At 44.1% G+C, this 26,230-nt stretch overlaps 1 protein-coding gene across 2 annotated transcripts; it reads right to left on the reverse strand.

Annotated features, from left to right (window-relative positions):
- Positions 1–13,982: 13,982 nt before the first annotated feature.
- SYCE1 (synaptonemal complex central element protein 1) lies at positions 13,983–25,780 on the reverse strand. 2 transcript variants are annotated; one of them, XM_008017285.3, is made up of 13 exons: positions 25,654–25,780; positions 20,230–20,292; positions 19,437–19,496; positions 19,004–19,078; positions 18,293–18,340; positions 17,990–18,044; positions 17,185–17,274; positions 16,871–16,934; positions 16,100–16,166; positions 15,899–16,022; positions 15,716–15,826; positions 15,470–15,557; positions 13,983–14,427 (listed from the first exon to the last, which is right to left on the reverse strand). In XM_008017285.3, exons 1-13 carry the CDS (start codon positions 25,724–25,726, stop codon positions 14,389–14,391), a joined length of 957 nt encoding a protein of 318 aa, XP_008015476.2. In that variant the 5' UTR covers positions 25,727–25,780; the 3' UTR covers positions 13,983–14,388. The 2 variants fall into 2 exon arrangements, with proteins under 2 accessions (XP_008015476.2, XP_008015475.2); XM_008017284.3 differs by lacking the exon at positions 13,983–14,427 and adding an exon at positions 14,894–15,248.
- Positions 25,781–26,230: the final 450 nt, after the last annotated feature.

A 26,230-nucleotide genomic window follows, 5' to 3' on the forward strand; every position in this document is an offset into this window, starting at 1 on the left:
ATCATCACGATTATTTTAACTACACGTGAAGTCATGGAATACCTTAATTGTTGAAGTGATTCTCACAGAGAGAGGTTTTTTTTCCTTTGAGAGTTTCGCTCTTATTGACCAGGATGAAGTACAGTGGTGCGATCTTGGCTCACCGCAACCTCTGCGTCCTGGGTTCAAGTGATTCTCCTGCCTCAGCCTCCCGAATAGCTGGGATTACAGGCACCCACCACCATGCCAGCTGATTTTTTGTATTTTTAGTAGAGACAGGGTTTCACTATGTTGGTCAGGCTGGTCTTGAACCCCTGACCTCAGGTGATCTACCTACCTCAGTCTCCCGAAGTGCTGGGATTACAGGTGTGAGCCACTGTGCCCAGCCAGAGAAAGGTTTTAAATATATGTTTACTTTAATATTAAGTTGTAACATAACTTTCATATTATTGAAAAGCTCTTCAATCTAGGATCACATCACTTCAGTTTCAGAAACATATTGAGGTGGGGAATTTGTATTAAGTTTCTCTAAAGGGACAGAAACAATAAGATAGATGTATATACGAAGGGGAGTTTATTAGGAGAATTGACTCACGATCACAAGGTGAAGTCCCACAATAGGCTGTCTGCAAGTTGAGGAGCAGAGAAGCCAGTTCGAGTCCCAAAACCCCAACAGTAATCCTTTCCTAACGTCAGGATGCATATTGACCTGTGTGTGACATTTGCCGCGCAGAGCGTGCACTGCTGAGGAGAATGGTGCCCAAGAAGGACACTGTTGACCCAAAATATTCCAAATAAACCATGATTACAGCCACAAATTCAGGTTTGGAGAAAGTTGTTGGACAATTCACTTTATAGGATAAGTTAATAAATAAGATTTTTCAAACCCAATTGCACTATCATCCTCACGATTCTGGAAAGGTTGAACGGACAAATGGTATCTTGAAGCTAACATTAGTTAAACTAACAGAGTCAAGTGGTTTATTTTGGTCAAAAGTTTTTACCACTAGCCTTAATGGTAATTAGATTAACCTCTATGGGAAAACACAAACTAACCCCTTATGAAATAATTACTGTAGCATCTATTCCTTTGATAATACAACATTGTGTATCCCCTGTACTTGTTAGCTCTGATGTGACTCAATAATGCAAGGCCTTGATGCATTTTGCAAATGTACATGTCCACCACTTGAAGTAGGCTTTCTATGAACCACCAATTGATAATGTTCAGATCTTCCATCACCTGGAACCTAAAGACTGGGTCTTTTGGAGATGACACTAGAGAAAAACTGCCCTTGAGTCTCACTGAAAAAACCATACCAGGGTCTTCTTACTACTCAACACTGCAGTAAAGCTTCAGTGCCTGAGCCTTGGGTTCATGTCTCTGGACTAAAGAGAGCTCCCTTGGTTTCTTGGACTTGTCAACCTATAGGTGACTTAAAATTGAGAATATCCAAAGGAAATCTTTCTTAGAAACAGATGGCATCACGAAGTAGACAGCTTTCCCAGGATGGTGCACCAAGACTTCATTTGACTCTTTTTCATTGACTAAGATTTGTTTTTGTTTTGCATTAATGTAAAGATGTTCAAGCTTCCTCTTTTGTTAGAAACTTTCACTACTCAAACCAAACATCCTTTAAGGTCTACTGTGCAGAGTATAGCCACTCTCACTAACTGAAACAATTGCTGACTATGTCAACTAGATATATGGGAAGAATCCAAAGTAATATTAGAACCTCATCCCATACACATTTGGGTGAGCAATTCAGGAAGCTGACTTTATCAAAAGGTTTGGTATCCTTCCCTTGGCAGATTGGTTGATTTTTTTTTTTCAGTGTATAAATATTATCATTCTATATTTGTTTCTTGATTGTAAAAACATTTAGAGAGCACTGATTATTATAATCAGAACTAGGAAGATTATCAAATAATGTTCCTGCTGTTATTGTTTTTTATTCTTTATTTTTTAAATTTTTTCTTCTCCATAGGTTCTTGGGGAACAGGTAGTAGGTATCTGGCTACATAAGTAAGTTCTTTAGTGGTGATTAAAAAAAAACTTGCGGGCCGGGCGCGGTGGCTCAAGCCTGTAATCCAAGCACTTTGGGAGGCCGAGACGGGCGGATCACGAGGTCAGGAGATCGAGACCATCCTGGCTAACACGGTGAAACCCCGTCTCTACTAAAAAAATACAAAAACACTAGCCGGGTGAGGTGGCGGGCGCCTGTAGTCCCAGCTACTCGGGAGGCTGAGGCAGGAGAATGGCGTGAACCCGGGAGGCGGAGCTTGCAGTGAGCTGAGATCCGGCCACTGCACTCCAGCCTGGGCGACAGAGCCAGACTCCGTCTCAAAAAAAAAAAAAAAAAAAAAAACAAAACAAAACAAAAAAAAAACTTGCTCATGCATGTTTATAGCAGCACATTCACAACTGCAAAAATGTGGAACCAACCCAAATGCCCATGATTGAACAAGTGGATAAAGAAACTGTAGTATATATATATGATGGACTACTACTCAGCCATAAAAAATAATGAGTTAATGGCATTCACAGCAACCTGGATGGGATTGGAGACTATTATTCTAAATGAAGTAACTCAGGAATGGAAAATCAAATATCGTATGTTCTCACTCATGAGTAGGAGCTAAGCTATGAGAATGCAAAGGCATAAGAATGGACTTTGGGGACATACCATGGACTTTGGGAACTCACAGGAAAGGGTGGGAAGGGGGTGAGGGATAAAAGACTGCAAATTGAGTTCAGCGTATACTGCTCAGGAGATGGGTGTACCAAAAATCTCACAAATCACCACTAAAGATTGGTTGATATTTATGATCAACTAGTTTGACATTGGGAAGAAGCTACAGAACCAAAGGGATAGACTGTAATTACTACTGGTTTTCTTTCTCTCTCCTCTCCTCTCCTCTCCTTTCCTCTTTCTTTGACGGAGTCTTGCTCTGTCACCAGGCTGGAGTGCAGTGGCGAGATCTCGGCTCACTGCAACCTCCACTTCCCAGATTCAAGCGATTCTCCTGCCTCAGCCTCCCGAGCAGCTGGGACTACAGGCAAGTGCCACCATGTCCAGCTAATTTTTGTATTTTTAGTAGAGACAGGGTTTCACCATGTTGGCCAGGATGGTCTTCATCTCTTGACCTCGTGATCCATCCACCTTAGCCTCCCAAAGTGTTGGGATTACAGGTGTGAGCCACCACGCCTGGCCTACTACTGGTTTTCTTAAAGTATTCTTTTGCTCTTAATGAAACTGCAAAAGGTTTTCATTTTTAATTCTGAAATCTGTGTCTTCTTGAAACATCTCAGATTAATATCCCAGGAGTTCAACCTTTGTGGTTGAACCTTTGAATTCAGTACCTTACTGAATTCCATTTTGCAGGCCATACTTATTGTCTTCTGTTCTTTATCCCTTTGAAAAGGTATGTTTTTTCCCTTGACTATGATGATAACTGTCTCCTTCCATCATTTTGTCAACTCCTGTAACTTTTTCTCTGGTTGTAATTCTGCTGTTATGACCTGATACTGAAATGTTTATTTTCAAGGTCTAGAAAAAGCATGTTTTCCTACAGTATAACTTGATTTTGTACTCTTGGCTTTTCTTGGTATGTCTGAATTGTTCAATGTAATCAGGAAACTTACCATGCTGTTATTAAGAGCCATGTATTCCCCAATCAAGGAACTAGTTTTCTTGTTTACATTCCTCTATAATATGGTGTACACTCATCACAATGGACATACTCTTCCTGTGTCTGGTTAAAGTACCCTTTTCATCAGGTTTGACTTCCAGTTTATCTAAATGGGCCTTTAACATTTGTATTTCTAGCAGGAACCTTAAAACTTTCAGTCTGTACTTACCTATTACCCAGTTTCAAAGCCATTTCCACATGTTTAGATATTGTCACAGCAGTACCACATTCCTGGTAATACAATTTGTCTTAGTCTACTTGAGACGCTATAACAAACTATCATAGACTGGATGGCTTTAACAACAGAAATGTACCTCTCACAGTTCTTGGACTTCTGAAAAGTCCAAGATCCGGAGCTGGCTGATTTGGTTCCTGGTGAGGGCTCTCTTCCTCGTTTGCAGATGGTTGCATTCCTATCGTGTCCTAAGATTGCACTTCCTTGGTTCATGCATGTGGGTAAGGTCGGGAGAGGTGGGAAAGGGAAGATTTTCCTGCTTTTATAAGGCCACTGATATCATGAGGGTCCCACCCTTGTGACTTAATCTAATCCCAATCACCTTCCAAAGACCATACCTCGAAATACTACCACACTAGGGGTTAGGGCGTCAACATATGCATTTGAGGAGCGACATAAATATTCAGTCCTTAACACAAAGGGGGTGGTTGTGGTGGCCACGGTCAAATACTCAGGACAGGAATTCATGGTGGAAAGCTGCAGTAGGGAAGTAGGAGAGGCACTGGGAAGTGGGCTATCCTCTCCTCAAGGACAATTGCCTCCTTGTGAATGCAATAATCTTCATTAAATGCTAAAAAAGGGATGGGTAGTAGTAACCTCTACCAGGTTTCCTTTTAGGTCTGGGAGTGTGGGGTGTAGGTTGTGGCAGAGAGCCAAGCCAGGATCATGACACAGTTGTGTAATTTGAAGGTGTCTTACTTAGTCTGTTTAGTGTTGCTATAAAGGAATACCTGAGGCTGGGCAATTTATAAAAAGAAAAAGAAGTTTATTTGGCTCATGGTTCTTTAGGCTATACAAGAAGCATGGCACTAGCATCTGTTTCTCATGAGGGCTTCAGGCTGCTTCCACATATAGTGGAAGATGAAGGGGGATCTGCTGTGTGCAGAGATCACATGGCAAGAGAGGAAGCAACAGAAGGGGAGGGAGGTGCCAGGTTTTGTTTTCTTTTAACAAGAAGTTCTTATGAGAACTAATGAGTGAGAACTCACCCATCCTAAGGGAGGACATTAATCTATTCATGAGGGATCTGTCCCCATGGTCCAAACACCTCTCATTAAGTTCCATCTCCAACACTGGGAATGAAATTTCAACATGAGATTTGAAGAGGTCAAACAAACCAAAGTACAACAGAAGAGAATATTGGGCCTGGGAGTCTGACTGGCAAATATACTTTAAGTCAAGGAGCTATGTGCGTGCACAGGTGGCAAAGGCAATGTTGACATCTGCAATACTGTCATAATGAACCAAGGTGCAGTAACCCAACTGGGAAAGTTAGAGCCCAAATTAAGGGTGGGGCAAGCAAACAGTTTTTTACATTGCAGCGTTTTGCCCCCAAATGGGTGATGTTCTATTGCAAATAGGTTTTAAATCATATGGCCTGATTTGGGTGTGCGTTGTTAATAGACTGTGAGGTTGTCTGTCAATTAAAACACTGCCCTGTGGGCAGGCCCAGTTGTTGGTTTGTTTGGTCACAGGCAAGCCAGGAAAGTCTTTAGGTTGTAGGCTTGTAGTAGCCAAAATTGATGGCTTGTTGTTCTTAGCATTTATGCTGTTGGTTTAAACAATGGCTTACTTGGAAGGTTTTGGCCTCTGGATTGCAAACCAATGAAAGCACCCAGACCAATATAGTAAGGAGATCAATAGTACACAGAAGAGTGTGCAGCTGCATTTGACTGGCTTTTGTTGTTTATTATTGAATTTCCTCCAGAATGTACTACTGCCAAGAAGGGGTTGTCTGGTTTTTTCATTATTGGATATAGTATTGATTTTATTATCTCCAAATTTTTATTTACTAAGTGGAGCGTTCTACCTCCCTTTTTGGTACTGCATACTGCTTGTGGGAATGACCCTGTAGAACTAATTTTAAACTTCTTGAAGGGAATCAGAGGGAGATCTTGGATTATTTATCTTCTTATGGCTGAAATATTCAGAAAGTGGGGGAGGGGCCAAGATGGCCAATTAGAAGCAGCTCTAGCCTGTGGCTCTGACCTAGAAGAACAAACACTGTGAGTGAATCCTGCACCTTCAGCTGAGGTATCCAGGTTCTCACTGGGACTGACTAGGTGATTGGCGTGATCCATAGAGAGTGAGAAAAAGCAGGGCAGAGTGACAGCCCACCCAGAGGCCACACAGGGTAAGGGAAACTCCCACTCACAGCCAAGGGAGGTGGCGAGTGATTGTGCTACTGCATCAGGGAAACCACGTTTTTTTCCATGGATCTGTGCAATCCACAGATCAGGAGATCTCCTCATGAGCCCATGTCACCAGGGTGGATCCCAAGCACAGAACTGTGCAGGCTCTTGGTGGCTGCTTGGGTTGCAGCCAGCAGTAGCACACTGGAGACTGCCTAAGGTGACTGAGTTTCCAGGGGGAGGAATGGCTGCCATCATTGTGGCTCCATGTGGCCATTTTACCCTGCTTGTGCCAGGGAGACTGGGTGGTTTGGACCGGGAGGAATTCCCCACAGTGCAGCACAGAGGCTGTGGCAGATTGTGGCCAGACTGCTTCTTTAGGTGGGACCCAGGTCCATCTCTCCTCACTGGGTGGGGCCTCCCTGTGGGAATTTCAGCAACTCCAGCCAGAGGTTTGCAGATGGAACTCTGATCTCCCTGGGATGGAGCCCCTGTGGGGAAGGGCAACCGTGGTCTCCAGTTCAGCAGACTCATCTTTCCTGCCTGCTGGCTCTGAAGAGTCCAGGCAGCATGGACATGGGGGATTCCAACCAGTGCAATGCACCCACTCTGGCAAGGGACAGCCAGAGTGCTTCATTAAGCAAGTCCCTGATCCCATGCTGACTGACTGGGTGAGATCTTACAATAAGGTTTGCCAGACATCTCATACAGGAGAGTTCCAGCCGGCATCAGGCTTTTGCCCCTCTGGGAAGGAGCTCTCAGAGGAAGGAGCAGGCAGCCATTTTTCCTGTTCTGCAGCCTCCACTGGTGATAGCTTCAGGTGAAGGAGGGACCCCAGCAGATAGGGTCTGGAGTGGACCCCCAGCAAACTGCAGCAACCCTGTGGAAGAGGGGCCTGACTGTTAAAAGAAAAACAAACAGAAAGCAACAACAACAACAGCAACAAAAAGGACCCCACAAAAACCCAATCCAAAGGTCAATAGCATCAAAAATCGAAGGTAGGTAAATCCAAGAAAATGAGAAAGAAATCAATGCGAAAAAGTTGAAAATTCAAAAAACCAGAGTGTCTCTTCTCCTCCAAATGATCACTGCACCTCTCCAGCAATGGCACAGAACTGGGCTGATGCTGAGATGGATAAACTGACAGAATTAGGCTTCAGAAGGTGGATAATAACCAATTTTGCTGAGCTAAAGGAGTATGTTCTAATCCAATGCAAAGTTCTCTCAGTGGAAACCCTATAAGCCAGAAGAGATTGGGGGCCAATATTCAACATTCTTAAAGAATTTTCAACCCAGAATTTCGTATCTGGTCAAACTAAGTTGTATAAGTGAAGGAGAAATAAAATCCTTTTTAGACAACAAATGCTGAGGGAATTCATCACCACCAGGCCTGCCTTGCAAGAGCTCCTGAAGGAAGCATTGAATATGGAATGGAAAAACTGTTACCAGTCACTACAAAAACACAGACTAATGACACTATGAAGCAACTACATTAAAAAGTCTGCAAAATAACCAGCCAGCATCATGACAGGAACAAATTCACACATATCAATATTAACCTTAAATGTAAATGGTCTAAATGCCCCATTTAAAAGACCCAGAATGCTAAGCTGGATAAAGAGTCAAGACCCATTGGTGTGCTGTATTCAAGAGACCCATCTCATGTGCAAAGACACACATAGGCTCAAAATAAAGTAAGAGAGGAAAATTTACCAAGCAAATGGAAAGTGAAAGAAAGTAGGGGTTGCCATCCTAGTTTCTGACAAAACGGACTTTAAATCAACAAATTCAAAAAAGACAAGGAGGGCATTACATAATGGTAAAGGAATCAATTCAACAGGAAGAGCTAACTATCCTAAATATATAGGTACCCAATACAGGAGCACCCAGGTTCATAAAGCAAGCTCTTAGAAACCTACAAAGAGACTCAGATTCCCACACAATAATAGTGAGAGACTTGAACACTCCACTGTCAACATTAGACAGATAATTGAGGCAGAAAATTAACAAAGATATTCAGGACTTGAACTCAGCTCTGGATCAAGTGGACCTGACAGATATCTGTGAAACTCTCCACCTCCAAACAACAGAATATACATTCTTCTCAGCACCACGTGGCACTTATTCTAAAATTGATCACACAATTGGAAGTAAAACACTCTTCAGCAAATGCAAAAGAGCTGAAATCATAACAAACAGTCTCTCAGATCACAGCATAAACTAGAAGTCAAGATTAAGAAACTCACTCAAAACCACACAACTACATGGAAATTGAACAACCTGCCTCGCAATGACTCCTGCATAAATAATGAAATTAAGGGAGAAATCAAGAAGTTCTTTGAAACTAATAAGCACAAAGAGACAATGTACCAGAATCTCTGGGATGCAGCTAAAGCAGTGTTAAGAGGACAATTTATAGCACTAAATGACCACATTGAAAAGCCATAAAGATCTCAAACTGACATCCTAACATCACAACTGAAAGAACTGGAGAACCAACAGAAAATGGATGAATTCCTGGACACATACACCCTTCCAATACTGAAACAGGAAGAAGCTGAATCCCTGAATATATCAGTAATGAGCTCTGAAATTAAGGCAGTATAATAGCATACCAACCTAAAAAAAAAATAAAAAAATAATAATAATAAAAAAAAGGCCGGGACCACAAAAATTTACAGCTGAATTCTAACAGAGGTACAAAGAGGAACTGATACCATTTCTTCTGAAGCTATTCCAAACAGTTGAAAAGAAGGGGCTCCTCCCTAACTCATTATATGAGGCCAGCATCATCCTGATACCAAAACCTGGCAGAGATACAACAAAAAATGAATACTTCAGGCCAATATTCCTGATGAACATCGATGCAAAACTCCTCAATAGAATAATGGCAAACTGAATCCAGCAGCGTGTCAAAAAGCTTTATCCACCACAATTCAGTTGGCTTCATCCCAGAGATGCAGGGCTGGTTCAATATATGCAAATCAATAAACACAATTCATCATAAAACAGAACTAAAGACAATAACCACATGATTATCTCAATAGATGCAGAAAAGTCCTTCCATAACATTCAACATCCCTTCATGTTAAAAACTCTCAAAAACCTAGGTATTGAAGGGACATACCTCAAAATAATAAGAGCCATTTATAACAAACCCACAGCCAATATCATACTGAATGGACAAAAGCTGGAAGCATTCCCCTTAAAAACCAGCATAAGACAAGGATGCACTCTCTCACCACTCCTATTCAATATAGTATTGGAATTTATGGCCAGGGCAATCAGGTAAGAGAAAAAAATAAAGTGTATTTAAATAGCAAGAGAGAAAGTAAAATTGTCTTTGTTTTCAGATGACACAATCCTGTATCTGAAAAACCACATGGTCTCAGCCCAAAATCTTCTTAAGCTGATAAGCAACTTCAGTAAAGTCTCAGGATACAAAAATCAATGTGCAAAAATCACAAGCATTCCTGTACACCAACAACATACAAGCAGAAAGCCAAATCATGAATGAACTCCCATTCACAACTGCTACAAAGAGAATGAAATACCTAAGAATATAGCTAACAAGGGAAGTGAAGGACCTCTTCAAGGAGAACTACAAACCAGCTCAAGGAAATCAGAGAGGACACAAACAAATGGAAAAACATTCCATGCTCATGGATAGGAAGAATTAATGTCACAAAAATGGCCATACTGCCTAAAGTAATTTATAGATGTGATGCTATTCCCATCAAACTACCATTGACATTCTTCATGGAATTAGAAAAAACTACTTTAATTTTCATATGGAACCAAAAAAGAGCCCACATAGCCAAGACGATCCTAAGCAAAAAGAACAAAGCTGGCGGCATCAAGCTACCAGACTTCAAACTATACTACAAGGCTACAGTAACCTAAACAGCATGCTACTGGTACAAAGACAGACACATAGATCAGTGGAACAGAATAGAGAACTCAGCAATAAGGCCACACACCTACAACCATCTGATCTTCAAGAAACCTGGTAAAAAAAAAAAAAAAAGTAATGGGGAAAGGACTCCCTATTTAACAAATGGTGCTGGTGGCTGGGCATGGTGGCTTACACCTGTAATCCCAGCACTTTGGGAGGCCAAGGCAGATGTATCACGAGGTCAGGAGATCGAGACCTTCCTGGCCAACATGGTGAAACCCCATCTCTACTAAAATACAAAAAATTAGCCAGGTGTGGTAGTGCACACCTGCAGTCCCAGCTACTCAGGAGGCTGAGGCAGGGGAATCACTTGAAATTGGGAGGTGGAGGTTGCAGTGAGCTGTGATTGCACCACTGCACTCCAGCCTGGTGACAGAGCAAGACTCCATCTTAAATAAATAAATAAATAAATAAATAAAATTGTGCTCAGACAACTGGCTAGCCATATGCAGAAAACTGAAAGTGGAACCCTTCCTTACACCTTTACAAAATTTAACTCAAGATGGATTAAAGACTTGGAAGTAAAACTGAAAACTATAAAAACCCTAGAAGAAATCCTAGGCAGTACCATTCAGGACATAGGCACAGGCAAAGATTTCATGACAAAAATGTCAATAGCAATGACGACAAAAGCAAAAATAGACAAATGGGCTCTAATTAAAGAGTTTCTGCACAGCAAAAGAAACTATCATCAGCACAAACAGACAACCTACAGAATGGGAGAAGATTTTTAACAAATTTACAAGAAAAAACAATCCCATTAAAAAGTGGGCAAAGGACATGAACAGACACTTTTTCAAAAAAGACATTTATGTGGCCAACTAACATATGAAAAAATGATCAACATCAGTGATCATTAGAGAAATGCACATCAAAACCACAATGAGATACCATGTCATGCCAGTCAGAATGGCAATTATTAAGAAGTCAAGAAACAACAGATGCTGGTGAGGCTGCAGAGAGACAGGAAGACTTTTATACTGTTGGTGGGAATGTAAATTAGTTCAACCATTGTGGAAATTCCTCAAAGACCCAGAACCAGAAATACCATTTGACCCAGCAATCCCATTACTGGGTATATACCCAAAGGAATATAGATCATTAAATCATTCTATTATGACGATACATGCATGTGTATGTTCATTGCAACACTATTCACAATAGCAAAAACATGGAATCAACCCAGATGACCATCAATGACAGTCTGGATAACACCATGCAGCCATAAAATGAAATGAGATCATGTCCTTTGCAGGGACATGGGTGGAGCTGGAAGTCGTTATCCTCAGCCAACTAATGCAGGAACAGAAAACTGTATATTCTCACTCACAAATGGGAGCTGAATGATGAGAACACATAGATGCATGGAAAGGAACAACACACTGTGGGGCCTATGGTGGGATGACATGGTGGGAGGGAGAGCATCAGAAAAGATAGCTAATGCATGCTGGTCTTAATACTTAGGTGATGGGTTGATAGGTACAGCAAACCACCCTAGCACAGGTTTACCTATGTAACAAACCTGCGTATCCTGCACACATTCCCTGGAACTTACCAAAAAAAAAAAAAAAAAAAAAAAAAAAAAAAAAAAAAAAAAAAAAACCCTTGATATTTGACCTTAATTGAAAATGCCACATTTCTTTAGTAAAAAAAAAAAAAAATTTAAAAAAGAGAAATATTCAGGAAGGACTTAGGGACAGTGAAAGTTAAGCTTACATGGGTCCTATTGCAGATGGGCAGCTACCTGGTCCATGGGACGTTCTACAGTTAATGGATCTGGCCTCTAGCCCTTATGGGGTGGGGACAGGAAGAAAATGTCATAAAGCTAGGAGACATTATTAAAGGTCCTCATTTATAAGCAGTCTTTGTATACATAGAAATGAAACATATCCCACTTTAAAGATAGGAAAGTGTGATGGGAAGGTTTTTCAAGTTGGTATAAGGTGTAAGTCTACAAAAAACCCTTCAATTAAGAGAGTAAGGTTTGTGGCAAGACAGAGACCTATTTAGAGATCCATTGCTGAACTGGTATTTGAAAAGGGGTTGTTTTAGGAGACCACTATGCCTCTTTGTTAAATCAGCTATCTTGGGTCTAGCAGGGAAATTAAATTTTATTCAATGCCTCTTTCAAGAGTCCAGCATTGTGTATCCTGACAAGTGAAATGGTTACTATAGTGCCGTGGTTATTATCAGTAGTGACTCCAACTCCAGAAGGAATAATGAATGATAAGGATATATCTGTATACACATTTGCTTGCAGACAATGCTTCTGCCATTACTACTACTGGTGGACTTACAGAATGCCATTTCCACAACCACGGTACTACAACACAGCATTGCTGCTGATCAAGGAACTCTCTTCACAGCAAAGGAAGCACTTCAATGGGTCCATGCTCGTGGAATTAACTTGTCTTACCATGTTCCCCACCACCCTGAAGCAGCTGGTTTGACAGACTAACGGAGTGGCCTTCTGAAGACCCAAAGTACTAGCTAGGTGGCAATACCTTGCAGGGATGGAACAAGATTCTCTAGAAGACTGTATATGCTCTGAATCAGTGTTCATTATTGAGTACTGTTTCTTTTGTAGCCATAATTCACAGGTCCAAAAATCACAGGGGTAGAAATGAGAGTGGTATCCCCATTATTACCCCTAGTGACCCACGAGCAAAGGTTTTGTATCCTGTTCCCATGACTGTGCTCTTAGGTCTTAGTTCTGAAGGAAGAAATCCTTCCACTCAGAGACACCCTAGTGATTCCACTGAACTGCAAGGCTGCCACTGGCCACTTTGGGCTACTCATGCCTCTGAATCACCAGCAAAGAGGGAGTTACTGGCTGGGGTGGCTGATCCCGACTACTGAGTGGAATTTGGACTACTCTTTCATAAGGAAGAGTATGTCTGGAATACAGGAGATTTCTGCAAAATTTTATTGAAATTATAATGGACTTATATGTCCTTAGGCAGGAAGGACATCTTTACAGTAATGAGTTTCCATTAATGAATATGACCTTTCTCTCCATTTATTCAGATCTTTTAAATTTTCTCTAAAGTTGTTTTGGGGAAATAACATACATCTGTCGCTACATTAATTCCTTGGTACATGGTATTTTTATAATACTGCATTTATTTTCAAGTGTATTTTTGCTTTTCGTAGCTGGCTATTAGTTCTACCAGGTATGCAATGGGCTGAGCTCTGTTGCTGGAATGAGATGTACCTGCATGGCAGTGACCCCTAACTGAGGTGTCAAATATACAAATTAATAAGTGAATCCAAGTTGAGTTTGGGTATGGTTGGTACCATCTCATCACCATTGCCATTGGTAGTAGTAAAACTGATTATTAAATAGGTTTCCACCTGGTCTTGGCGAAAACACAGGAAGAGATCTTCTGTTGGGAGCTGGTTTACAGTGAGAGTATGTCTACATCATCAGCAGGGTATATAAGAATCCCAGTTTACATTATATTCCTACACTACGGCTCCAAATAGAGTGTAGAGAACCAGAACAGTTCTCCCATTCTGAGCTATTCTACACACACAGCTGATTTCTTACCTGAGGAAGCATATTCTGGCAGAACCCTGCAGAGAGGAAAAAAATAGAGCTCGTGCCAGCCTCTCCTGACCCTTCACTGAGGCAGCCTTTGACTGAGATGCTTATCCTTATCTGATGCGTATCATTATTTTGTTACTGGTTTTTGTATCCTTTTCTATCAACTAACTGTAGATTGCTAAGTGATGTATTTTGTGGGTCCTGTGCCCTAGCATTGAGACACAAAAGTGATTTTGAAATATTGATCTGTATTTAGCAAACTTTTATACTCATTTAGACGTTCTGAAATTTATCTGTAGATTGAGATTCATAAAGCATATAATCATAAATCCATGTCTTAACTATTTCACCATTTAGAACTTCTAGTATGATAAACAGTATTTGAATATTGCAGACATCCTTATTTCCAACATGAAATTGTTTAGACATCTCACCAATAAATCTAAGGGAAACTGTTTGTTTTTTTAGTAGTCTTTTTTTTTTTTTTCACATGAATAAGTGTGGAACTGTGTCAAAGGCCTTTTATTCATTAACTGAACAATCACTGGTTGATTTTTTTTTTTTTTTAATTGTGGTGAACCAATAAAAGCTAAAGTTCTTTCTAATCATGGGCTTAACTGAATTCGTTTTAAAATGTGGTGTCTTCATTGCCATTCAGTTCAATATATTTTCTAACTTCCACTTGATTTAAAATTCATGTTTGATAGTGTATCACCAGTTTGTTTGAAACAGGCATGATTAACTGCATCTTAGAGAACTCGTCTGTCCTGGACTGATTGAAGAATTTCTGCACTTTGCCATGTTCCATTTTTCCATGGAAACAGTGCTCTTCAGTGAGCCTCTCTTTTCAACTCCACCATGTCACTGGTCTACCTGGTCTGGGAGCCTGTCAAGAAAAGGGATCTCTTTTGTCATGAATTCAATGTATTCGGACTCAGAAGATGCAGACTTTGACTCCCACCATTGGCCTTGATTGGGTCAATGCATTTCAGTGAATTTGAAGCATGCATCAGATGCACATGACTTACATCCTAGTTGATTGACTCCCTGCATGCTGAGGATTTCTATCCTGTTCCTGTCCAAAAGTGCCTGAGTTATACATTTTGTGTTCTTGAAAGCACGAACTACACAGCTAACACGTGGAGACTATCATATGGAACTGGCTGATTTTGAACCCCAGCTCACTGATCCTCATTTTTTAAATTTTTTTTAATTTCTGGGAGTCTGTATAGTCCAGACCTGTAATGAAGGAATTGAAGAATAAATCACAAGGTGTGTGTATGTGTGTATGGAGGTGGGTTCCAGACCTCCTGGGTCCACTGTGAGAGTGTCTCAGGCCTGCATCCCTCTGCCTGGGGACCCAGAAGAGCCTGGCAGGTCCCAGAGATGAGCAATCCAGAGACCAGGAGGTTAAGGAAGCATTTATTGAAAACCTGTGATGTATCTCTGACCCAGACCCAGAGGCAGAGTCAAGCCGAGGCTTCAATCAGTCACAGGAGCCTGGGGGTCTTGGGCCCGACCCCTACTCCTCACCAGTAGACTCAGCTGAGATGGGTCGTATCAAAGTAACTCCTTTGTTTCCTGAAAGCCCCTTGGGCTAAGGTCAGGGGTGGAGTGTGTCCTCTTGGCCTATGAGGACATCAGGTCCTGCTCGGTGTGCAGCTCCAGGTCTTTCTCCTCAGGGGCTTTTAGGGGCTTGGGACTGGCCTGCAGGTGGTTAGTGTCCAGGGTGGGAATCTGTATCTGTCCCCATGGCCACATGGTCCCCTCCTGCCCCATCAGCACCTTGGGTGGACCCACTATGGGAAAGCCCCTCGCCACAGACCATCCTCTGAGGAGTCCCAGGACCCCCTCCCTTGTCCTCCTGTCCCTTCCTCCATCCCTTCAGTAGCTGTCTCTGTTCCCTGACACCCAGTTCTGGGACTTACCACATCTCCTGGGCCAGCCTCTTCCTCTTGTGTGCTCTGGGCTTGGGCAGGGACTTGCATTCCACGCTTTTCCAGCTCTTCCTTCAGCCTGGACAGGAAGAGGTAGGATGGGGGAAGGAAGAAGAGGGAAGGGTGGAGGAGGGACAAGAGGTTTTCAACAGTCAGAGAGACAGAAAGTGGAGAGAGGAGATACAACATCAGTCACCTTCCTGGTGGGGGTTGCAGGGACAGGGCCTCCACACACACCTCTGCCGCTTCTGCTGCAATTGTTGGCACTTCTGCTGCAGCTGCTGGTGGCTCTGGGCAGCAGCTGCTAGGAGCTCCTCAGCCTTCCTGTGCTCTTCCTGAAACAGCTGCCTGGGGGGTCCAGTAGGGGGTGGTCAGCACCGGCCACTCCCTCCTCCCACCCTCTTCACCTCCACATCTTACACTGTGGCTGCAGCCTCCTGGCTGCGGAGAAAGAGTCCCTCATCGAGGGTGGAGGGGCCCTCAGCCCCACACAGGGAGCACAGCTGATGCTTCACATCTTCCAGTGTTGCCTTGACCAGTTTCTCTGCAGCACGAAGGGGCAGGTGAGCACATGAGGGCACGTGAGGTCAGATATGGGCCATCCACCTTCCCTGGCCTCACCTTCCTTGAGCAGCTGCTCCTTGTTGCTGTCCAGAGCACAAATCTCCCTTGCCAGCCGCTCTGGCCTCTGAGGGGGAAGAAAAGGGGCCTGTCCACAGCTCTTGGCTGTCCCCCATGCCTCAAAGAAGGCTATCTGGATCTTGTTTCATACTTGCTCACTATGCCTCACTTCGAACAACTCTGCCCCTCTGTGCACACCAGCCACAGTACAGCCTTAGGGCCATGGCACTGGCCATTTCCTCCCTGTGCACTTCTGTCATTCTACATCTCTGCAGTGCTGCAGTGGGGAGGCTCATGGATTGTTACAACAGATAAACCTGCAAACACTATGAGTCTTGGCTATTTTCTGGAGGATCAGGTACCAGTTTAGCTCTGCAGCTCCCCCCACTCCCCTCTTGTCCTGGTGTGACCTCCTCACTGAGCCCTTCCTTCCTAACACTCACTGTCTATTTTCCTGTTCAGTGCCTAGGGTCCCCCTGACGGGCAAACACTGATTGCTTATCCTCGTTGTCTCCCTTGTGCCTGTGATGGTTCCAGACACATCCACTGACACTGATGGAAAACTTGACCTTGGCTCATCAGAGATGCCCCTGACCACTGAGCAGCAGGGCCACAAGGAGGTGACAAGGGGCTGGATTTGGGCAATGTTGATCTTAGCACCACCAGGGCTTGCTCGAGGACTGGGTGTGACAGGTGAGAGGAAGTGACCGTTTGGGCCTGGTGCTGCTAGGGTAGATGTGGAAAGGGGAGAGGTGGCTTTGAGGGACTCACATGGAAGTCCCAGAGGTCCTTGTGCTGGCCCATCAGCTCCTCCAGCTGTTCCTCGAACGCTAACCTGGGGACCAACCACAGGCATGAGGTGATATGGGATGACATCACCACCTTCACAGCCTGTCCAAGTCTGTGGGTCTTCAGGCACAGACCTTGGGGTGCTTTGCTCATGGTCTCTGCTCCACTGGGAGCATCTTCTCCACCTTGAACTTCTAAGGCTCAGCATAGCCAGCTCTTCTAACCCCCATCTTTGACATTATGCCCCAACTACCAGCCATCCAAACCTCCCCCCTGCCTCAGGTGCTAAGGTTTACCTCAGCTGTCTCTGTTTGTTCTTCTCTTCTTCAATCTGCAAGCTTAGAGCAGAAATTCTCTCCTTGCACTCCTGCAGCACGGTGTGCTTCCTGGGAGAGGTGAGGCAGCCCTCAGCCATGTTTTCTTAAGCCCCAGGAGGGCACTGGGTTGGGGCTTCTGCCTCCCTCTATTGAGGCTATTTTTTTCCCCCTCTACATTAAGGTCCTTCTCTGTAACAAGTGATGGGTAGGGAGTGACGTGAGCATTTGCCCCCTGGAAGTAATGTTGTCAGGTTAAGAGAGATGAGTGTGGACATGGTCAAGTAAGCAAATGCACACACATCTTAATATAATCTGGTTTTCCCAAAGAACTGAAATCTCAGTGTGCTAGGGCCTGTGGCCTCTGGTAACAAAATGAGCTAAATCAGGAAGTGGAGAAATGCATGGACAAATCGATGTGTGGATGAAAAGATAATGGATGGAGAGAGAATGGACAAGTGGTTGGCTCAATGCCAACAGACAAGTGAACAGACAGATGAGTGAACAGACATCCAAGGAGTATGACAAAGAGTAAAAGGCAAAGAATAAAAACCAGTTGAAGAAATCTAATTGATAATTTAGCAAATGAACGTCTATGCCATTGAGAGAGTTACCCTTAACACTACTGCCTGCTGTTGGAGCCAAAGGGGAAAGACACTCTTTGGACTCTCCATTGTTTAGAGGGAGAGAATGAGAGCTGTGGATCTCAGACTCACCTTCCTGCCTCTTTCTGCTCTACCAGAATAAAGAGGTAGGGGCAGAGTTAGGCTCAGCTGGAAGCTCTTACCTCTGTGCCTCACTTTCCTTTTCCTGGCAATGCAGCCGGAGGATCCTCAGGGTCTCTGTAGGGAGAGCAACAGGGTCCTATGAGAACCTGTCAAGGTATCAGGTTTTGGCAGGGGAACACGGCCAGATCATGTCAGGTCTGTGGACACTTGATTGAGCTTTAACATTTACTACATGTCTGGTGGAAGCCACAGGCGAGAGGCAAGCTGGGATAGGTTTCAAAAGGCTTCAGCTGCCATAGGGGGAGAGTGGGCCTCTGTGGGCTGGCAAAAGGAACAAGCCTGGAGACGGGAGTGGCAGATACCTTGTTTTTTGCTCAAGATCTCCTTCAGGTGTACTTTCTCTCCATGCACTGGAAAACAGTGACACATTTTGGCATCAGGGACTATGCAATGCACCCTCAGGGATGGGGATTGCTCACGGTCACATGGGAAGTTGGGCACAGCCTTGCCCCCAATCCAAATGTGAACCCCTCGAGGTGAGCCCCTCCCTACTCTCTGGTGCCCACATTCCCTGTAAGCACCAAAGGGCCTTCACATTTACAGAGGGTGGCTGTGAGGGCCCTGGAGGATGCTCATGCTTTTACATGGGGAGAAGAGAAAAAACACAAACACTCATGAAGTCGGGTAAGGGCTGTGAAGAAACACATCAAATAGGAAGGGGCATGTGACCAGATGGTGACAGGGTGCCACCTTTAGATGGGATGACTGGGGAATGCCAGTCATCCTGTCTGGGGACATTCTAACTTAGAACTGTTGATGTGAGGAAAGAGGAACCTGTATTATCTGAGGAAGCATAGGCAGCACCTGGCAAAAGCTCTGAGGTGGGAATGAGGTTGGAGGGTATTTCTTGAACACTTCCACAAGCAGAGAGGAGAGGGGGAGACTGGCAGGACATGAGGCTGGAGAGGGTACAGGACCCTTGGCCATGGCAAGGATGCTTATCATCTGGAATACAGGGTTAGAGGAGGCTTGAGACACTGTAGGGACCTCTGGGTGACCCCCAGCTGTCTTACGCAAGTCCAGTTCCTTCTGCAGGGCCTCACAGATGGTCCGGGCCTCTCCTAGGTCTTCATTGGCTTTCTTTTTGGCTTCACCAGAGAGCAGAAAAACATTGTGTGAGTGCAGCCTCTATTCTCTTGCCAACAGTGACATTTCTCATTTGCCTTCAGGAAAATCTATAGTGGCCTAGATTTTACACAGTAGGAAACAAGGCTTCCAGAGTCCAGGCTCTCCTTGCCAGGCTCTGCTGATAGCAGGGCTAGGATCATGGGTATATTAACTATGGCAGTTGCATGCTGAAACGCCCTGTACTTAATTTAAGGCTCTGCTGCTGCTGTTGTGAATAACCAGTAACTTTGGAACAAGGGACCCTGCATTCTCATTTGGCACTGAGCCCCGCAAACCATGTAGCTGGTACTAGCTGGCAGCCAAGGCCCCTGAACTCACCTTGCTGGGCCTCATTAATCCGGTTAATCAGGACCTCAACTCGGGGCTCTAGGCTTCCCACTGCAGGGAGGAAAGGAGGTTGAGTTGACAGGGCAGGCAGAGGTGGGGTGCTTGCCAGCCTTGTGTCTCTGCTGCTTTCACGCAACACAGATCTATTGAGTACCTACTGAAAGCAGGTGCTGTGTGGGGCCCTCACAGGGCTCATGTTCTGGGTGGGCGAGACTGGGAACAGACACAATAAGATACCGAGTGGGGCTGTGGTAACCGTGTTCAAGAGAAATAAAGTAGGGCAACGGGGGTTAAAGCGCAAAGGAGTGGAAAGCGCTCCTCAGATATGGGAAGGTATCATGAGAGCCCCAAATCAGGTGGCAGGGGGGCAGGCCCTGCAGCTCTTTGGGTTGGGGTGGGAGGTGGTCAGTGCAAAGACCCGCTCTGAGGTGGGAACATGGCTGGCAGGAGCCTACTGAGCAAAGAGGGAGTAGCGGTTGAGGGGAAAGGAAGGGAAGTAAAGGTGGCAACTTCTGGATTTAATGGACTGCAGTGGAGCCAAATGGGTGACCAGCAAGAGGTTTGGGACAGGGTTTTGGGAAAACACTTTGCCTTCCTTACCCTTTTTCCTTCTTTAATTTTGAATCATGGGGCCCTATTTTTAGTTTAAGTAGTTAAGTTTTAAAAGAAAGAGAAGGTGAAGAGGATTATTTCCCAAGTTTGTACATTGTGGGGCCGGAAATTGAACCCACATCTGCTTGGCCCCAAATCTCAGGCTGAGCCTCACACAAAGGAGACACATGACCTTTCTGCAGCTTTTTCACCATTTCCATCAAGTCTTCAATTTTCTGTGAGGATGTGTCCTGCCCTGTGGAGACAAAACCAAACATTTCAGAATCAAGCAGGGCGAGAGGCCAGAGGAAGGATCTGACAGCCCCTGGGCTGAGACTGAGGTAGACTGAGGGCAGGTCTCCAGCCAGAGTGGTAGCCCTGCTCCTTGTCCTAAGGTGAACAGTACACTAGATGAATCAGGCTCCTCCATGGTCAGCTTTTCCCTGCAGGGTAAAATTATACCAGACAGCCCTTTGTAAAACTCTGGGTGAGGGCAGGGGTGTACTCTCACTGCTGAGGCTGTTCAAAGTAAGGTCAAAGCTCCTGATATAATAATTCAAGAAAAAAAATGAGGGTATAAAAACCTGGAACAAGGAGTCAAAAATCACTGTAACTAGCAGATGACATAATCTAGGAAGTTCTTAAGAGAGTTTTCTATAAAACCATAAGGATTAGTAGCAAAATGCCTTAGGATGTTAGTTTAAAAACATATATAAATACAAATAGCTTTCCTATATACAACCAATACTAAACCTGAAATCTCCCCATAAAATATTTCATATTAATTTTTTATAATTATTGGAACCTATTTTTAACACTAAAATTAGTAGATCTAAGAAATTATTTATGGCATTAACATTGTGAAAGGAAAATAAATCTTTTTATAAATATTTGAAAATAAATCAATTCAAAGTTACCCTCTGCTGAGATAGATGCGTATCTGATTTTGTAAAATAAATATCTGAAAATAAATGAATTCAAAGTCATCTCTCTGCTCACTCAGATAAATGCATATCTGATTGCCTCCTTTGGAAAGGCTAACCACAAACTCAAAATAATGCAACCATTTGTTTTTTATCTACCTATGATCTTGAAGTCAACCTCCCTGCTTCAAGTTGTCTCATCAATGCTTTGAGGTGACCCACCTTTCCAGATCGAACCAACGTTCATCTTACATATGTTGATTCATGTCTCATGTCTCCCTAAAAAGCATATAAACCAACCTGTGCTCTGACTACCTTGCCACCCTGGGCACATGTCATCAGGACCTCCTGAGGCTGTGTCGCAGGCATGCATCCCTAACTTTGGTAAAATAAACTTCCTAAATTGACTGAGACCTGTCTCAGATTTTGGGGTTTCACATTTTGGCAACCACAAAGGGATTCTGAGTAGAGGTGCTCCTGACCTTTGACAAATATTCTACCAGTGCCTGCTAGCCGCTTGAGCTATCCTTGTGGCTCAAAATAATTTGATAAGTTGCTGAGGTCTGGAAGTCCCCTATCCAGGGAATCCCTCATTTCCCAAAATTCGTTCCAAGGCCAAAGTTTATTTTCTGAACAACTCTTATCTTTTTCTGGAGTTTTACTTGCTTTTGACAAGGAAGGCAAGTTTTCCTGCTACCATGAAAACTCATTTCTGGAGTTTGAACTCGCTCCCAACAGGAAAGACAAGTTTGAGGGGTTTTTTTCCTGCTTCTAAGATGATAGAGACAAGTCTTCAGCCTAAGACCCGTCCCTAGGTAAGTAACTGAATTGGGGTTTGTCTTGGCTAAAGGTAAGATTAACAACCAGCTGCTCTTAATTTTTCCTTACCATTACAGTGTTCAGTAATCACACAAGTTGTGTGATCATTTGTTTGTTATGCTTAACCGCTATCTTTTTTGTTGTTTCTTTCTGTTTTTGCTGTTTTGGTCCTTTTCCCACTGGGTTTGGCCAATTCTATCTGACCTGATCAAATCCAAAGGAAAGTTCCAAATTATGTGGAAAGGCCTCTGAAGTGGCTAAATTCCCATCAGAAAAGTGGTGGTGGGGGAAGAAAAAACGGCCAGTAAAAGTAAAAAAGGGGGAGAAGATTTTTGATTTTGACTACTTAAGTGGTTTCATTTACATAACAAGGCCATCTTTTTGCTAGCCAGGCCAAAATGAAAGACAAATGATTGTCACCCACACTGCAGTTCCATAGCTGAGGTTCTGTCTTCTTTTTTTCCGTAACAGCCTGGGTTTGGTTCCTAAATCAAGACCTTTCTGGTTTGATACTTGGTACTTCTGAAATAGCAACTAATCGTCCTAGCTGAAATATGTTGAAGAGATTTAGAAAAAAAGTTTAAAAGAAATTCAAAAGGTTAAAACTCAGCTTAATTAAAAGCTAACATCCAAGATATATGTGTGTGTGTGTGTGTGTGTGTGTGTGTGTGTGTGTGTGTGTGTATGTTTAAAAGGCTTTCATGATTTTTCTTTTTTCTCTCTCCTAGGTCCTCGTGTTTTTTGAGCAAGTTTTTTTTTTCTTCTCAGTTGACTGAAGGTTGTTTTCTTCATTTAGTTCTGCTGTCTCTCCTTTCTCTTGCACCCTCTGCTGCATGAGGGACCTAAAACAGTTTATAATAGCATGAGGTTCCTTAAAGAAAATGGAGAAGGCATCAGACTCCCATTTGCGGAGAAAACTGCTTTTCCTTATGCATTCCCAAGAGTGTAAACAGACAAATTCATCTCAGCTCTTAAACTGCTTGCTTTTGTACTGTGTTACCTGATATATATATATATATATATATATACACACACACACACATATATATATATACACACACATATATATATATATTTTAACTAATTATTGCAACAGATACTACTTTTGCGTTTTTAAGGAAGAGTATATTTTAGACACTTAGAAATTTTTTTAAAAAAAATGTTTCTTAAGTGTACTGTTAAAGCATCCATGTGGACTAGCCTCATAATAATTCTCCCTTTTGGACACCCATGATTCAGTGTGGCCTCTTCCCAGAGCTCAGAGATCCAGTTAAAAGATAGGTGGTCACTATCTAAATAAAATTGGTCTCCTGTGATCCGACCACCTCCCACCAGGCCCCACCTCCAACACTGGGGATTACAATTCAACATGAGATTTGGGTGAGGACACAGATTCAAACCATATCACAGGCCAAGGCCGAGGCATGGTTGAGAAGGCTCAGAGGCACCTGACCAAAGTTTGTCACAATTTTGATCGACATTACCAAATTACCCTCCACTGATGTATACAAGATGCCCAGTTTTTCATTTTTACCAACCACCTGTGTTTTCAAATGTGTTCATCTTTGTCAACCAGATATGCAAAATCAAGGTGTCTCCTTACAAACTCTCTGATAGTAAATATCAAAAGTTTGGGTGCATCTTCTTTTCTAAGACTATGTCCTAAGTAATTCTGATATGGATAATGCACAAGGTGTTCATCACTATATTGTTTATAATAGTAAAAAACTGGAAGAAGCCTAAATATGTCTTAGGGGATTTGTTAAATTATAGCACATACACAGAATAAATAATTTACAGCCATTAAAAATCATGGATACATGCATAAGGCCAGGCTCAGTAGTTCACATCCATAATCCCAGCACTTTTGGGAGGCTGAGGCAAGAGGACTGCTTGAGCATAGGAGTTCAAGAGCAGCCTGAGCAACGCAGCAAAACCCCATCTCTACAAATAACAAATTTAAAAATATTATCTGGAAGTGGTGACATGCACCTGTGATTGCAGCTACTTAAGAGGCTGAGGTGGGAGAATTGCTTGAGGCCAGGAGGTCAAGGCTGCAGTGAGCAGTGATTGTAACACTGCACTCCCGCCTGAGCAACAGAGCACAATCTTGTCTCAAAAAAAAAAAAAAAAAAAAAAAAAAAAATCAAGCATAGAGTTTTGTGAAATGCTTATTTTTGAGTTTATGGAGTCACCTCATTTTGGTCCCACCTGAAATCTTACACAAATCACTGCTCATAAATTTATGAATTAAGTTTTACATTATGCAAGTAATTGGCATGTGTGAAAAAGCATGAAGAAAAAATTGAAACACAAACATTCGTTTTCCCCAGTCATTCCCCTTTATAGTAATAACTGCAGCCAGTTAGATGGAGACTAACAGACGTTTTACTAAAATGTATCTAGTGTCACTGATCCTAGATAACATCCCGACTAAAACTGGAATCTTGTCCTTTAACTTTCTTCTGTAGCTGGTCACTATAGACTGAATGTTTGTGCCCCCATCCATAATTCGTATGTTGAAATCCTAATCCCTTAGTGTGACTGCATTAGGAGGTGGGGTCTTTGGGAGGTGATTAGGTCATGAGAGTAGGGCCCTCAGCAATGGGATTAGTGCCCTTATAAAACCAGAGAGGCCGGCAGCAACTTCCCCCATATGAGGACAAAATGAGAAGACAGAAGTCTACAGTCAGGAAGCAGGCTCCCACCAGACGCTGCATTGCACCTTGATCTTGAACTCCTAGCCTCGAAAACTGTGAGAAATAATGGTATTTCTGTTGTAGCAGTTTGAACGAAGGCACAAGCAACGTTGGTTAAACCTTATCTAAATATACTAGGTTATGTGAGGAACATGGAGCTGTGATACTGAAAGGCTACCACAGTGGCGGGCCAGTAGGTGCTTAATGAAAGGGATACGTTTGCGTCTGTCCTGTTTACTTGCTTCGTCCTTCACTGGGGCTTTCACTGTGCCACATCTCACTGTAGGGATGCTTTCTGTGCCAAGCTTGTTTCAGTATTCAAACCTTCATTTTGTAAGAACACGACAGAGCACCTCATGATATTCACGCAGGTAGGGCTGGAGGGAGCCACTGTGGCGTTTGTTAATTGCAGCGTTTTAACTCAGGGGGGACACATGAGCTCAGGACAGAGTGACAAGTTGAGTGACCGCAGGAGGGACGTCACCGTACAATTCTCTCCACTTTTGTGTAAGTTTGAAAATTCTCCCAAAACACCCAGAGGTACACAGCGTCCTGAAGTGGAAACGGCCAGGACAGTGTTCCTTCTCTTTGTTGGGCTGCAATTTCGGGACTTCTGTACAACTCTGACCGGCTGCCTTGTCCCTCCCTTCCCAGGGTGAGGTAGGAGCCTCTACGGCAGGTCGGGGTCGGGGAGAAACAAACGGGAGATCTGCGCGGAGTCGGCCTCCCCCGGTTCCCCGGGGCGTCGGGATGCTGGGTGGGGAACCCACTGTCAAGAACCAGGTTAGTGCGACCGGGAAATCTGGACACTTGCTGGTTCTAGGAAGAGGAGTGTGGAATTAGGAATTCCCTTGGGATTGGGAGCGTCAGGAAAATGTCCTTTTTGTTTTAAGAGGTGTGTATGGAAAGTCTGTGGAACGACAGGATGTCTTTTGACTAATTACCTAAACCAAAATTGGAGCAACCACGATAAAGGTTCAATGCTTTAAGACGAAGTGAGGGGTGTGCGGGCAAGCACTCCCTCATCTTGGCGGAAAGTTTTCTGAAGAAACCCGCTAAGTCTCAGTCAGCACCATCAGGACTGACAGGAAGAAGTAGTCGCCACCCGCGCCCCAACCCTGCCCCGCCTCGGCGAGGTCAGACCCTCACGCACAGTTCCCTGCCTCCCTCCACTACCTTCGGCCTTCTCAGCCCCGTCCATGGCTCCGGCGGTGGGCTCGGCCTTCGACGCCAGGGACCTCCCCGCCATTTCCTCTCAGCTCAGCAGCGCGGGTGGCTTGGGAGGGAGCCTCCAGTGGTGATTGGAGCAACCCCTGCAGGGGGCAGGGCTCCAGGCAGCGCGCCTGCGCAATGCACTCCCGCGCGCTCTGGATATGTGAGGTAATGTTCGGCCGGCCTGCCTGGCAGCTAGTGCGCATGCGTAAAGGCTCGAGGGTTACAAAGCCCGCGAGGGCCACGTGCGGCCGTCCAGGCTCGCGATTGGCCTGGTTCTGGGTGCTCCTGCGCATGTGTGCTGGCTTCCGAGGGGGCCGGCCCTGGTTCTGGAGGCCCTCCCCACGAGCGAGCAGTGCGCGTGTGCCACTCAGCAGCTGCCTGTGAAATGTGCGTGTCTCACGGACGACTCCACGAGGCGCCGTGACCCCGGCAACCTCACGGGGTCGCGGCTCTGCTTGGCCACGCCACCGCGGGAGTACACGGACCCCAGCAAGTGACGCGTCTGTGGCAGCCCCCGCGGGGCCCGCTGTTCCTGCTG

The sequence above is a fragment of the Chlorocebus sabaeus genome, chromosome 9 (assembly GCF_047675955.1).
Source record: "Chlorocebus sabaeus isolate Y175 chromosome 9, mChlSab1.0.hap1, whole genome shotgun sequence".
In the NCBI taxonomy this organism is placed as follows: Eukaryota; Metazoa; Chordata; class Mammalia; order Primates; family Cercopithecidae; genus Chlorocebus; species Chlorocebus sabaeus.